Source organism: Triplophysa rosa, linkage group LG15 (assembly GCF_024868665.1).
Source record: "Triplophysa rosa linkage group LG15, Trosa_1v2, whole genome shotgun sequence".
NCBI classification, from domain to species: Eukaryota; Metazoa; Chordata; class Actinopteri; order Cypriniformes; family Nemacheilidae; genus Triplophysa; species Triplophysa rosa.
The window spans coordinates 7,897,084-7,913,131 of record NC_079904.1 but is presented as its reverse complement, the minus strand read 5'-3'; the positions used below and the strand labels follow the sequence as shown (position 1 = coordinate 7,913,131).

Here is a 16,048-nt window from a genome sequence, read left to right as displayed (position 1 = left end):
AACCCCGTTTAGGGTGAAATGGACCCTTTTTTGTTGTAGGTGAAAGCCTTGTAACCCCAAAACCCTGCACCGAAGGAGACATTTGCAGTCTTTGACGAAGTGATCGATATTTAATATTTATTCTAATATTTTACAACAACATTCACAAAAATCATCACTGTACAACGAGAAATGTAGGCTATTTACAAACTACAAAAAAGGAAAACAACAAGTGCTGATTGGGTCTCTTCCAGGGCTATTAACTCCTAAAAAAAGTTTTAAATGGATGCCTCTGATACATTAAGCAGAAACTTTTAAACATCGATTAAATTACATTTTCAGAGTGGGCACAGAAAAACCACAATGCCAAACAAACGAAGTATTCCAGTTTTTTTATTGCCCTGTCGGTGACCTGCCTGTGGCCTCTCAGTCACCTGTAGGCTATAGGCAATTATATGCCAGTTCCAGCCTTCCACTTTCACACACCTGCGTGTCTACATTTCAGGTAAACCCAAAGATTTCGATTTAACGGGTTCGTATGTGTTTTATTTTGATATCAGAGTTATAACTTCTGCTGGAAGGTGAATCTTGAAGCATAATCTTAAATTGCTTTTATAACAGTTTTGACTTTATAGGCTTTTGGTTTTCAGCACTATTCAAAGGGACAGCGACTTCTCTGCAATACAAACTGGTTTCTTTTTGGTTTCCTTTAAAGTTTTTGTATGAACAAAACATTATGAAGCGTTGAACAATGAAACGTTCCATCGTAACGACTGATTGTACATAACCTCACAGACACTCCATTCAAATATATGACTACAAAAACTATACCTTTGTGTTTAATCTTCATAGAACAAAAACAGATTACGTTTGTTAAATTACTTTCGTAAACGAGTTTAAATAGATTAAAAGTAAGTCAATTAGAAAAATTACTGTTTAGAATTCTGTTAAACGTTCCTGTTTTCTACGCAGTGAATTGAATTCAGTCTTTTTATTTTCCCTGCGTAATAACATCTTGACATTGGTAGAGCGTTGTTCTTCAAACAAGTGCGTGAAGTCTCACATTATGACGTCAGCTATCATCCACAGCGTCCCAGCGTCCGTGCGAATGTCGAGGTCAAAAATACAAACGTTGCATTTTTGTATTTCAGTCTTTTGTCGTCGGTAGCTCATATATCACTTGATTTGTACATGTCGGAGAGTAGTCGTGTGATGGGCACGTTTCCGATCGTTTTTTTGAAGAACACTTCCTCGATGGTGGACGGACTGACTGAACGCAGAGCGGGCAATAGCAACAGCAGTTTCCCAAAGCGACACGGCTGAGTCGGGTACCTGAAACGACATAATTTATTTTAAAGTTTAGTAATATTTTAAATAGTTGAAAAGGGCTATTGCGTCATAAGGAGATATAGACATAGGCTACCTGGTGTGGATGTAGCTGTTCAGAGTGAGCTGAGCCTCGTCCTGAAGTGCTGCAATGGCACTGGCGTTGCGAAAGCTCCTTATTTCCGATCCACTGTGTGTTGGTACTGCAAGTAAAAGTAAAAAAAAAACAGTTCGATAATGAGCGATAAAGAAAAATATTTTGTATAAATCATCATGCAAAACTTTGACTTTTGGTTAATATGCACCGTCTGTTTTATCACATCTACTGCTGATGTGTTTTACTATTTTTAGTTTTATAACTTTATTTTATGTTTTTTTATTATTTATTAAAGTATGATGATAAAGTTTACCTGCTTTGAAGGTGACGATGCACTTTAGACACGCAAACTCCGTCGCGTCTAGTCTGAGCTGTCTGAAACGCGTCACTACCTCCTGCAAGGCCTGGATCTCTGAGATGATCTTGTTTAGCCTCTGCGAATCTGTGTTATCTGTGTTCATTCCTAAAAACACAAATTTATATAAATCAAAGTATTAATAAATGTTTGCCAATAATTGCAAAAGTAGAATCAATTGTCCAATTACATGGTACATCATTGAGGGTGACATCATACCCATTATGTGTTGTAAACTATACCTGAAACCGCTAGGAGAGTGCTGGAGTCCACCGGAATGGCCCACTGCGCAATGCCCAAGACGAATAGTTCCCTCCAGGCGTCTTCTAAAAGGATCAACTGCAAAAAAAATGATGATGATGCACTATTTTTTTATTTTATTGTTGGCATATATATTCGTCTATTTTAATACACGGATGCTTTTTTGTTTACCTGGTCAGGTAAAGGGAGAGTGGAGAAAGCCGGAACACTTTTGGCCCATTTAATGCTCATGAAAAGCAGACGCGCGGCTGACTCGCACACAGACTCGGTCGCCACTTCATACAGGTACATAGGAGTGCCATTAACTTCATGGGGATACTGAAATTCAATTAGATGAATTTAGATAAACAAGCTTAATTTAACTTATGTAAGTAGGCAATTAATTCAATTATAAGCTATTTACCAAAATAATTATTTAATTCATCAGTATTATTAGTTTTATTAATGGTACTTTGTGAATATGGTTACCTTTGGTGTGGGCTGGGCGAGTCCCACAATGGCCTGCCGCTCCGGTGTACTTGCGACCGTGTTTAACTCCATATTGTGGGGCTCCAGTTGAGTAACTGTAGTGAAAAAAGGCGGCCCCGGGATAGACGTAGATGGAAAATGGGTTGACGAACCGTTCATCTCCTTATGCCCTCGGAAATACAGTGCCACCTGCTTCCTAATGGTGGACGTCCTCGGTCCTCTCTCGTGCTGCACGGCTACATTAATGTATAACATTTACAAGAGTAAGGAGCGTAATCTTTTATCACAAGCAAAAAAGTGTTTGAATTACAAATGGTTATCTGCATCTATTATAGGTTATGTATAGCAGAAAATAGCTTTTTTGTTTCTTGTTAATAAAAAATAATTTACTTAGATCTTACCATCTTTATTCATATTAACTTCTAAACACTTTTTTAAGCGACAGGCGCGACACTGATTTCTGTGTGTTTTGTCTACTGGACAGCCGCCCTGAGAAAAAATGAAATAGAAGAAAAAATAAGATAATACTGTAGGTTTCGATTTGCAATAATGACATAAATAGGCCTACAGCATATCAGCATATTTGTATATCTGCTATATTCTCCAATAGTCTCCACTCCACAGGTATGTGGGAATGGCAGAGTAATGACGGCTATTGACTCGCTCCCCCGCCGCACGGCCAATAGTCTCATTCCCGCCTACCGCTCTCCAAATCCACCCAGTCCTGCCGGTGCGTTAGATTGGATTACACCTGTTACACTAGACGGGGCAAAGGGCCCTCAAAGGCGCGGGAGGGGGCTCACTTCTGGGATAATCTTTCAATTATGAAAATCACTGGCGGTGTAATCTAGTCCTTAGACGCGCTTGGTTAGATCAAATTAGGCTGATGCTGTTAGGGCTCAAACACGGCGCTGTAATTGATTACTGTAGCTCACCTGTGTGCCAGATTTGCAGACATACGTTCTGTTTCTTCTTATGCTCCTCTTGAAAAATCCCGAGCAGCCATCGCACGCGTAAACGCCGTAGTGCTTTCCAGAGCTTCGGTCTCCACACACTTTACACGGAATGTCCAAAATCCGACCTGGAACAACAGGAAAAAAACGGTTATGTCTTTAAATTTAGGCAAATTTATCATAGTTTCGATGACAATTGACACATATGACACAAAACAGCAGCAACACAATTGCTGAATTTTAAAATATATGCCTATTTAAGCAATATCACAAACCGAGATCATTTTTTGTAGATTTTTGGTATAACGCAGTAAAATCGCTAGTGTTAAAAAAGGTCAAATTAACACTCGCAGTGTAGGCTATATATAATCCACATTCTCAAAGTGTGGATTATATATACACTATAATCACTAATAGTAATAGCAATGTGTGCGTAATGAGTTTCAGAAAGCGCAGTCCCCGTCCTCGGTCAATAGTTGAATAACTAAACAAACAATTGTGCTAAATATTGTGTTAAAAGCCCACATTTCAATGATTCAGTGCATAGGAATTTGTAAACCATAGGCCTGCATATACGGCGCATTGATGGGAAGCGTCATATTGCAAGTCTCATAAAACAATGTTCTGTAGACGCGCACAATGGCGACATTAGGGAGAGTGTTAACTTAATGATTTCCCCATTGAGTCCCGTCTGACTGGCCTGGTCTCGACAAGCTGCCAACCCCGCTTCATAATGAAGCTCGACAACTGCTTTCTTCGCGCCGTCTATAGGCTCGCGGATTAGGGAGTGACATGGGAGAGAATAATGCGCACCAGCGCGTTTCAGCGACTCAAATGAAGTGTATGCAAATGATCTCGAAGTAAATGAAAATTGTGATTTTTCCCTGTGTGTGCAGAACACTTTTTTTTCTGTATTTAAGTCTGTCAAAAGAAGTATATTTGCATGTATATAGGGGAGTCGTTTAGAGAAACGGCTATGTAATTACACTGACATATGTCCACCTGCTCATTGATTTTCCAGTGACCCGTCAAAAAGGGTAGCATGGGAATTCGGATATAGACCGGTAACCAAAGAGCAGGAAAACGACTTCGTGCCCTCGGACTTTTAAAAACAAAGAGCAAAAGAGAAAGCCTACATTAGTGAATGCCAGGTGTAGTAATTGTACATGTCATATTTTTAAATGTTATGTTGTAGGCTAATCTTTTGGGATCACTTGTGCTTATAAATAAAAGTAGATTAATTTAGGCTTGTTTAATTGCTTCTGCATTGTTGAAAAAAGACTTCACGTGCACATGTCATTGGGACAACTTGTTGCTTTGTCACTGGGTCGTTTCGAAGTTTAAACATACTGCTCTGCAAAGACAATGTATTTATTATAAAGTCTTGGATAGAGCGCTTTCTAATGTGAAATGTATTTGCGACCCCTTTTTATTTCCACACTTACCAAAGTCTCAATTTGAGATTTTAAACTCCTCATTTGGGATGGTAATAAAACCAGACAGCTCCTGTTTCAATAAAATCATTGTGGCCTACTGCCCCACCTCCATCCACATCAAATGCAATTATCGCATAATTGGGGACAACGTTGGGATAAAGGTGTGAAATTAAATGACTTTATTTTAATAGCAAAAAAGCATGGTTGAATTAAAAGCAGATTTGTTTTATCGAAGGACCACGTATTTAACTTCATCTGCGAGGGTCCAAGTTTATGTCATTGTGCACAATTGTTTAGAGACATATTTCATTACTGTAATCAGCATCAGCCTTGGAACCTGCTGCACTGGGTTGCGTGTATGTGAAGAAACTCTGAACCTAATGGGCCTTCGACCACCCAAACAGCGCAATTCTCCTCTGTTTTACCTCTGTAAAATAATGTATTTCTATTATTTTGTAATTATTTGTGAACATTGAATGGGATAACACAAAAAGAGTGAAATACACGCAAAGAGTCAAAATAATGAACGAAAATGTATAGGCCTCAACATCATTTAATGCTTTCACTGCAGAGAATTGTTAATTTAAACTGATACATTAATATGTTTAGTCCAAAATATTTTACAATCTGTTAATTGAAAATTATTAGTAATTGTATATGCGTTAGAAAGAAACTGTGATGAATGGATTCCTTATTATTTATACTGCAAATCACGCACATTATAACTTTAAACATTTTTTTATTGTATTTGATTAGTCTAAAAAAGAAACGCTTATTTTATTAGCACATACTTGCCTCTAATCATATGAAATTGAAAAATATTTTTTCAAGACATATCCGTTCATCCAATTTTGTAGAATTTTGTCGTCAATTTTTAAAGATTTAATTGCCTAGACAGATTTTAGGTAAATATCAGAGCACTTGCATTCTCGTTGCTTTGAAATTAATTTAGGCTATAAGTCATATAACTAAAAAGTGATGCTCAGCTTAATAAGGAAAACATAGCAGATCAGCTGTGCTTGAACACTATGCACAATTTAGGCATTCCTGTGCAAATTACGACATTTCATTAGTTAGCAGGCTGTAGAATATCTACAGAATTTCTACAGAATATTCAGAATTTTCAAAGAATTGTGTCAATAGGTTCTCAGCAGTTTAACTGGATTAAAGGTATACTTTTAAATTATAATTAATGATAGCTTGTTTCGAGAAAATCTTTTTTTGTGTGTGTGCTCGTGGAGGTATACAACATTTGCAAACATTTTGATACGCGTTTGACAGCTCTGTATTTGGAAAAACATTTGTCACCAGGCAGTATTACGCAATAACTTTACGTACAATTTGCTTATTTCGAAAGCAAAACAAGAATGTCTTTATGATCAAGTAAAAATCTACTTACTGGATTTGACATTTAAAATATCCAAACAACCACTTGTTGAACCAGCAGGCTTGCTCATATTGAAGAAGACTTCTACTCCAAGAAAACTGCGTCCAAAAGTGAAACTTTTCAGGCCCAGGGGAGTCTAACCCTTTTAACTTTTATCAAATTAAAGCATCAATTTAACATCCGATTTATGGTGGTTAACTTCTGCTGTTGTTTCTTTATTTGCTTCTGCTGTTATGTCCAAGTCGCTTCTCTTGTTTTCCAGCAAATAGAATCCAGATTTCGTTTTACTGTTGATTGACGAGATGGATGCAGCCAGAGAAGATACTCAAGCCGGTTCCTGGTCTCTCGGCGCCACGGAAAGTTGGTACCAACTAATGGTGAAACCCTGTGCGTACGGCAGGCTCCTATCTACACCCGTACTCTGCTGCATATAGCTTAAAAAGTTCAAGTTGAGCTGGGAAATATCAGCCCGGAGCCTTGGTGCCTGACTTTGTGATGTGTACCGTCAGATTAAAGGTTTGGTAATATGTATGAGATGTATTAGAGTAAGAGGGCGGGAGAAAGGGAGGGTGGGAGGAGAGCCCAACTTCCTTTGACCACTTAGCTTTTCCCTGCCTTCTGCTTCAACTCCTGCTCGCGCATGACGTCACACGGACGATGAAGTGATACTGCATACACAGTGAGTCAGTGAGACATTGTCAGAGGCTAATGGTAAGCTGTATAGGAATTGATTAGGATCAGGCAGGCTGTTTAAAGCATCGAGTCAAACGTTTGCGTATGGCTTACACTTTCTTCTCACTGATTGGGGGAAAATTACCATTCCCGAGATCAGTGACCTACTGCTCACGGACTATAGTTAGTAAGTTAAAGTACTGTATTATAATTACTCATATGAACGTAATAACTTTTTCCTACCTTTGTCATTGACCGCTGTCTGTTATGCCCGGTCTTTCGATCGCGCGCGTGCACCTGTTGCGTCTCCAGAATGACTGCAAAGCGCGAGATCTGTCCTGCCCGCATGCCCGAGTATTACACTGACGTCTCTTTCTCGTGTGAGCACTCAGGTTTTTACGAATGGAAAATACAGGATTTTCGTTAGTGCTTTTGCTGTATTGTAATTTGCACGTTTTGCTTACGATTTAAAGTCATTATATTTCTTCGAAACATTTATTTTCGATTAAGTTTTTTTAACGCAATGTAATCTTATTTATCCAGTGCTGTGTAAACATTAAAGAGAGAATGATGTCTTATTTTACACTTATATATTTATACATGTATATGTATTTGTAGACTTAAACTAAAGCGCATTATTAAAACGTGAACATGCGTAAAGCCGCGCCTTGACATTTTCTGTCTCAAATCTGTTTTTTGCCGTAGTTAGGATAGGGCTAAAAAAAGATTTGGAGGGGACACATGCGCACGACCGTCCCCTCGACCTGGAGAAGCACAACTGTACCCCTTTGAGAACGTGCGCAATGACATATTGACCTTAACAGCGTGCCGTGTTGTGGCCGCCGCCAGGAGAGCCATATTTTAGATTTAATTATGAACATTCCCACGCTCGCTCGGGGCCATATGGGAGCCCTAAATCTCGGTCTAAACGTGGCGAACGGGGGCGTATCTAATCGCAATTAGTGATTGTCATGTCCTCCTTTAAATGGTGTTCTCTGCGCAATGAAAAGAAATTAGGATTTTTGACAGGTGAATGACCGCACATTCAAATGTAAGTTTTTCTGGACGTTGTCTGCCAGAGTTTACAGCAGTGTCACAGTACACCCACACTAGGGTGTTCCTCTAGAGCTTCACTGGGCACCAAAAACAAACTCTAGGCCAGTGAGTAACCAAATTAAAAAGTACATTTTTAAATGACCCATTGTTATATAATCTTTGAGAACCACCATATTAATTTGATGGTTCATGTTTGTATATCCCGGTGGAGACATAAACCTGAATGCACACCAACTCAATGGGGACTCGTGTCACCGTGGGGACCAAAATTGAGGTTCCCATGGGCAAAAAAGCTTATAGATTGTACAGAACAATATTTTTTTAAATCTAAAAATGCTAAAAGTTTCTATGATCTTTAGGTTTAGGGGTTGGGTTAGGGGTAGGGGATAGAATATACAGTTTGTACAGTATACAACTCATTACGCCTATGGACTGTCCCCACAGAGATAATAAACCAGACGTGTGTGTGTGTGTGTGTGCGTGTCTTAGGGGTGGGGTGGTCTGCTCATAGTAATCTTCTTAACTTGCCCTAATCCTGTCATTCATAGATAGTCTTTACACAAACATAACCAACATCATGGTTGCCCTGGCTGCTTGCTTTCACTTTTTGTGCCTGTGACTCTCCTCTCAATAACAGTCAATGAAAATCTCTGACAAAGAACCATCTGATTGTGTATCTAGTTGTTGGCTTGACAGAATCAGTATGCAACTGCTTACTTAGCCCTTAAAGTGGAGAGCGACAGCAACACATCTCTTATCCACAACCACTCCTGTAACAGCGTGTTGGAGATGTTGGGAAAGACTTTTCTGTGATGTGACTTAGTTTGTTGTGGGTATATCACATATCTCAATGAGGCGGCATTAGACCAGGCGAAAGATGCAAGGACAATGTTGATGCTGCTAAAAAGAACACGATACATTATTTCAGTATCTATTCAAGACTTGAATGCTCCATTGTTATCAGCATTTAAAGAAATTAACTACTTAATGAAATGAAGATGGCAATGCAACCTGTATTAAATATTTTTCAAATACTATTTAATACTTTTGCAATGAAATGGCCAAATACATTTTATTGAAATAGGCCCATAAAGCGCCAAAACACATCAGGAGCTCATTGGTTGTATTTATGATAAGCAATGAAAATAATAAAAGTTTTCCAATCATGGATTGAGTATTGGCCATTTAATTAATTATCAAAACCGAACTGTTATTATTAGGCCACTAAAATATTTTCAGGGCCATTCATTTGTATCTTCAATAACTGCACCTTCAGAGCAGTTTTAGCCTTGGAAAATACAACAGAGATCATGAAGATTAATAATCACTTCTTAATCACAAATCTATGTGTATATTATTTTTACATTGTGTATATGAATTGTTTATGATGTATTTGAATATCTATTTTTATATCTATCCATGTGCGATTCTAGTTCCTGATGTGATAACTATCAACAGAACTTGATGTTTCTTAACATATTCAAACTAGAATTAAACTTAAATGAACAAAAATATAATAAAAAATGAGAAGAAAGTGACCTGGCTACCTGCAATTTTTTATAGGGTATATAAATGTATATTTTTCTATTGTAAATTATGATTAGTAATCACACGTGTTGCTCTCTATATTGTTATTCTGATTTTGATAAACATTACACATTTACAGATGTTTTAACATTTAAACGAACTCTTTAGATCTATTATCAAAATAATTTAATCTTATAGTATGTAGTCTCACTGTCCAGTCCATGCAAGCCAGGGTAATATTTAGTTCTTCCTGGTTTGTGGAGGTTACCTGAACAGCTTGGCACACCTGTATATTCTTGCAAACTTACACTTCTATAAAAATGATCACTAATAACTATACTATTACTAAAAGTACTAGTACTCAACACAACCTCACCCTGTCTAACTGGCAGGTTGATGGACGCTTTCTGACAAATCTATTTGGGGCAAATTGTCAGTGAGAAACTTCCGCCTGAGCTGGCCTGGACAAAACTGGCTGTTGGACGGACTAAATCCTACTGCAGGAGGGTCGGGACAATGGGCTCTGAATGTGTTGATGTGCTGGCAGTGGCTTGGGCCTGACAATGGCTGGATTAATTGGTCCCTTGGCTGACTGATTTGAGATGGCTTCACTTGGGTCCTCTCCATGGGGAGTCCCATTGTCCTTCTTCTGATTCCCACTTTTCACAAACTCCAAACAAAAGTCAATTTCTTTCTCAAGGGGGTTTGGAAGAAGAGGGAAATATCGAGATCTCGTGGTTCGGCTTTGCAAGAGGTGACTTTAAAAGGGAGCTCCTTTCTCCCCTCATCGTCTAAGTTTTTAAATGGATGACTTAACTCATTCGGTTTCCCTTTCTCCCTGCCGCCCCGTTCTTTAAGGCACCGTGCGCCTCCCAGGACTTAGAGGTGTTATCGTGCGGGCATGTGCGAGGCTCCTCCAGAAGGACAGGAGAGAGAGAGGGCACCTGTTGAGAGTGCAGGCAGGCAGAGCTGAGGAGCTCACGCTCATTAATATTAAAACATCAGAGATGCCATCATGTTGCTGCGCTGAAATCGGTCTGATGTTGGTCCCCCCTACCCGACTCCCTGGGGTCCGACTCTCCGCTTCCATGGTCACTCATGACGGACCCCCCTGCTGCCCTCTATCACTGGCTTCTCTTTTTTTTTTTTGAAAAGGCTCGTTAACAAATTATGACAGCTGCCTGGAGAAGCTTTAGGCATTCATGCCGTTTTGGCAGACAGTTAAAGCGCTCAAAATGACAAACTTTATTTTACTGTGACATTAACTTTCTTCTTTTTGTTTGCACCCTCCGATATTGTGCTCAGGTGAAGGCTCATCAATGGAATATCAAACAGAAATAATTTGCCTGCCTAAACCCATCAGGATCATTTTATGACTGAATGTAATACAATTCTGCATACTGATTCTTTTTAATTTTTTACTTGTTTAGCCATATTCAGAGTATTGATGGATCAAAGGAAATGAATTGAGTTGACTGTAGTTATACCGAAATCATTACTCTCTTGATTGTCTATTATTGTGTCTTCGAATGTGGTAAAATTTTGTTTATTGAGCGTCAGGTTTACTTTATAGGATATTGTTTGTCTGCAGCTAAGCTACTGACTTTTCAAGGGAAGCTGTAGTTCACTCAAAAATGATTTACTCATCCTCAAGTTGTTCCAAACCTGTATAAATTTCTTTGTTCTGTTGAACACAAAGAAAGATATTTGGAAAAATGTTAGCAACTCACATTTCTGGTGCACCATTAACTACCATTAACTACCATATAGTATAAAACATTGAAATGGCTGTCGAAGGTGCCCCAGTTTGCTTTAATAATTCTTCAAAATATCTTTTTTTGTGTTTAACAGAACAAACAAAAATAAATAAATTATACAATTATACAATGACAGTCATGACAGAATTTTCATTGTTGGGTGAATTATCCCTTAAGAATATAGAACTATGCACAACAGCTGTTGGAAATAAAGAAAATGATTAAATATGTAAAAAATGAAGGCGGAGACATTTTTATTTAGTGATAAATCAAGCTTTGTATGTACTTTTAGATTTTGTACCAAACTTTGCACAATTCATGTACACTACGGTTCAAAAGTTTTGGGACACTTGCTCACTCAGGGCATTCTCATGAATTGCGTATAAATAACACGCGCGTTGCATTATCGTGAAATACGTACGCCAAAGTTCGATTTTGCGTGCATAAATACGCCTATTTTTGCGTGCATATGATACGCCAACTTAGCGCGCGTGCATATTAACCGGCAATCTGTCTTATTAACCTGTCCCCTAACTCAAACCCTAAACCTAATGTTAGCGTGCGTGCATATTATAACCTCTACCCTTACCCAAACCCTAAACCTAACAGTATTATTTTAATTATTTCAGTGTTTCCTCTTCATGTACGTTTCAAAATGGCTGCTCTCCAGCGAGGTGCACGCATACATTGGCGTATTTATGCACGCAAAATCGAACTTTGGCGTACGTATTTCACGATAATGCAACAGCGTGTTATTTATACGCAAATCGATGTGAACGGGTTGGCTCACTTGTGTGTTTATATTTTCCCACATTTTAGAATAATAAATTCGTCAAAATTATGGAATAAAATAAAGGGAACTGGGAATTATGTTGTTACTAAAAAAATTTAAACATCTTCAGTGTAGTCACATTTTGACTAGAATTTGCAGAAATGTTTCCTTGTCATTTTATCAAGTAACTTCTAGATGTCTCACCCTGGGATGCTTTTTAAACAAAATTATAGGAGTTCCCATATTCTGTGCTTATATTGGCTGTTCTGTCTTCATCATTCAAAGTCATCCATTTTGAAAACATTTTTATTAAAAAATATCATGTTTTGTCTTGAAAAAACATGTATGTTTGCAAAATTATATATTTGTCTACTAAACTTATTTCAGACATTTAAGCATACACCTTCAGATCAAAAGTTTTTTTAAATAATGAGAAACATTTCAGATATTTGTCCAAAAACTTTTGACCGGCAGTGTACTAGTTATATTCCCATAAAAGAAAAAAACAGTTCAATTAAAAACTTAATGCTCTCATAAAATGGCGAAAAGTAAAACCAAGATTTGTGGTTATTTTAATATGTTTTTGGTTCTGAAACAACTCTGCCATGCTGTACTTTATAAACTTTTATCACACCACACTGTAATATTGTTTATTCTGATTTATTTAGTTAATGTAAACTAATTATGAAATATGATACTGATCTTATTATATATTTCAACTTCTTATCATATATTGTGTTAAGCATTCCTTTTTGGAGTTTGGAGATTCTGTTAACGTGCATAAAGAAATCGCTGACCGGACATGAATGATGCTGAAGCTGGACTCACTGACTGTGGGAATATCACACCCCACTCACATGAGGAGATGGGGTCAGACAGAAGGAGGGGTGGTTAAGGGAGGTGATATGAGGGTGGCTTTGGGGGTCATAGGTGTAACTTACGAATTCCTTGTTTTTCCAAAAGAATGATTTGTTAAAAACTTCTGCAAAATTTACAGTCTTTATTAAGCTCTTTGGCAGCGATTGGTGATTCTTGTGTTACATACATGCAAATTCCGGAGCTTGCTAATATTTATTGCCGCCCACATCTCTATTTCCTATTGTATGCTATGGGCAAGACTGGTATAGGTGGCCTAATTGAATGAGATAATAAGGCTATAGGCCAATAAGTGTAAATACCTTCACATTTAAAACTTTGAATTTCTAGTCTTCTTAGCGAGAAACGATAATCAGTTGCCAGACAGACTGGAAAGGATTCCCCCCAAACTCAGGCTTTTTCTAAAGGTTCAAACACAAATGGTACACAGAAGACTGGCCCTTGGCCCTCACTCCTGAGACCCCAAACTATCATTCATAACCTTTCTGCGTTGCTCCGAAAAGGAAAAGAGAAGAGAGGAGAGTAGAGAAGGAGGGGAGAGGAGGACTGTGGGGAGGACCATGGACGCTTATTTAAAAAGACTTCCTTTATTGGACCATGTGCAGGCAGTTCACTCACAAAGGCCTTAAATAGGATATTTTCAGTTCCCTATAGTTGCTTTCCCTTTTAAGTGCCGAGGCAAAAAAAGTAAGTTTACAACTCTTCTTACAATGAAGCTCTTCACTCCCAGGTTGCTGAGACCCAGGCTGACCTGGGAAAGTTAATTAGGAGGCCAACAATGAGCGAGCCCGAGCAAAATACCTCGCCTCTCCTCTAGCCAAAGATGTCATCCATTAATTAGGCAAATCTTTAAGGTGGGCTTATTGAATTTACAGAAAGGCCGCAGATTGGGCGGGCCGCGTTTTTTGATCAGGCCCTCGCCCCAAACAATGCCTTCTCCTGGTTAAGGAAAAAGGGAGGGGATTGGTGGAAGGAGAGGAGGAAGAGAAAGAGAAGGAGGGGAAAAGAGGAGAGGGAGAGAAAGAAACGTATGGGTTGCAGAGGCTGAATGGGAATAAAGATGGGGAGATTCACAGGGGCTTGGGGGGCATGCTTCAATGATGATGTCATGCAAAGGCAACCTGGGGGCTTGGGAAGAGTGGAAAGGAGGGGGGGTCTTCAGCCACGGGGGCCACTCAAAGTTAACATGGCTGCATCTGGGCCAAAGCCTCTAAAGGACCAAAATGCATACACACCCCTGCTGATCAGTGCCTTCTTTCACTTAGCATCTGTGTTCCACCATGGGTATTATTATTGCATTCTCTAAGTCAGAGGATTTTCCTAATTTATTACGTCTAATCTCATTTGGCTCAAAAATTCCATCTGTTGACAAACATGTTTGACAAATAAGCTATCATACACACATGATATCTACTGATAAATACTTCATACCTCCCAGAACTATACTGGATTAGTTGCATGACATATGTATACTGTATGCAATATGTATTACACTGTAAAAAAAACAACTTAAAAACTTAGATATCAAAGACTAAATTTTTTTTTTTAATTAAAAGTTTATATTAAATCAAATTAGCTTTATGAGTCAATTAAACTCGATTTTTAAGTCAGATCAATAAAATTAAGTTCAATTGACTCATGAAGCTAATTTTATTTAACTTAAAAATTTAAGGCAGCTGAAATTGGTGGAATTTTTTTACAGTGTATGTATAGCTGGTTGATAAAGGTTTCTGTGTGTTTACAGTAAGCAGATCTCAATGTCTGTATCTTATTTGATTTTAATTTGATCTATTCACACAATGATTATACATAATGAAGTTTACTTTCATAATGACATAATGGCGTGACGCTTCCTTTCTAGAGATGAGAGATTTTCCATTTATTCATTGAAATGTATTTTTAGCAAATTCTTTCAAAATGTTTAAGTTCAATGAAATTAGCTTTAAAGTTTAACTTTAAACTTAATATTTTAAAATACCTTTAAAACAGTCAAATTTACTATTTTATTGTACTTTAAGTATACCTTAAGGCAGCAATTTTTTTCTACAGTGTACAAGAATTGCACCCTCCATGATATAGTCTTCAATTTTCAGTTGCAAAATTTAAGTTGTAGCAAAATTAAGTGCCATCCAATTAATGGTTAAAAGTGCATGCCTCATTTATTGAAAATGTTGCATGCAAATCAAAGAAATGCTGTTCAACAATGTCTAAACCAAGTTTTAAATTGGATTTATCCTACAGTCTTAGGATTTACAGTTCCTATGTTGAGATTCAACTCTTTTGGAATTTAATTGGAATTTCAGGCTTTTAACACAGAGCTCTGGAATGCAAAGTCTTTTATGCTGACTCAGGTGGTTGACAGAAACAGGTGGTTGTTTGACCTATACAACTTTGGGCTATAGTCAGATAACTGCAGAGAGAAGCTTTGCATTTCTCTGTCCTTTTTGACATAACCAGTCTTTGTGATCTGAAACCCCTTCCCTTCAAGGCCAGACCCCTCGTCTCATGCAGCTTTAAGGGCACTGGGCTGAGCACTACCTCCCTAAAAACACCCTCCCTTGGTCGTCCTAATCGGAGGGGTGGATCTATGTGTTTTGTTGCTTGTCAAAAACAATCACTCTTCGGGCCATTACAGTTGCTGCACGTCCTCCTTTAATTGGTGTAACGCACGGAGGAATGAAAGCGAGGGCGGCCCACAAAAGCCCACCAGTGAATGAGAGCCGACTCGCACTAAACTGCTCTTCAGGGCAAAAAAAGTTCATAGTTGGCAACTAACAAGGGACTGTAGGGGGGGTCTTTCATTCAGTGATATCACGGGAGAAACTGTCAGCTGCCAAGCCCAAATCACATTTGGGTATGATGTTAGGAAGGTTGCTAAAATTTTGTTTGAGTCAAACAAATGCGATGTTAGAGGTTTACTTTAACACTGCTTGAACTCTCGAATATACTGCCTGTCGTAATTAAATTAATGTTAAAAATGTAGGCTGCTTTGGACAACTCTATTTCCCAGGGAAAGCTCACTCTGTCCGCCCCCTTCTCCCTCTCTGTCCGGCCTGTGTTGGAGGTTGTCAGTCCTGTTTTATGTCCAGTTCGCTGGAGCTGAAAGAAGTCAGCATCGTGTCGTGT

General features: G+C 38.4%; 1 protein-coding gene across 1 annotated transcript; it reads right to left on the bottom strand.

Annotated features, from left to right (window-relative positions):
• nr2e1 (nuclear receptor subfamily 2, group E, member 1) lies at positions 1–7,153 on the bottom strand. The gene is made up of 9 exons (XM_057353027.1): positions 6,275–7,153; positions 3,422–3,567; positions 2,888–2,975; positions 2,487–2,722; positions 2,190–2,336; positions 2,000–2,096; positions 1,716–1,865; positions 1,403–1,508; positions 1–1,311 (listed from the first exon to the last, which is right to left on the bottom strand). Exons 1-9 carry the CDS (start codon positions 6,330–6,332, stop codon positions 1,149–1,151), a joined length of 1,191 nt encoding a protein of 396 aa, XP_057209010.1. The 5' UTR covers positions 6,333–7,153; the 3' UTR covers positions 1–1,148.
• Positions 7,154–16,048: the final 8,895 nt, after the last annotated feature.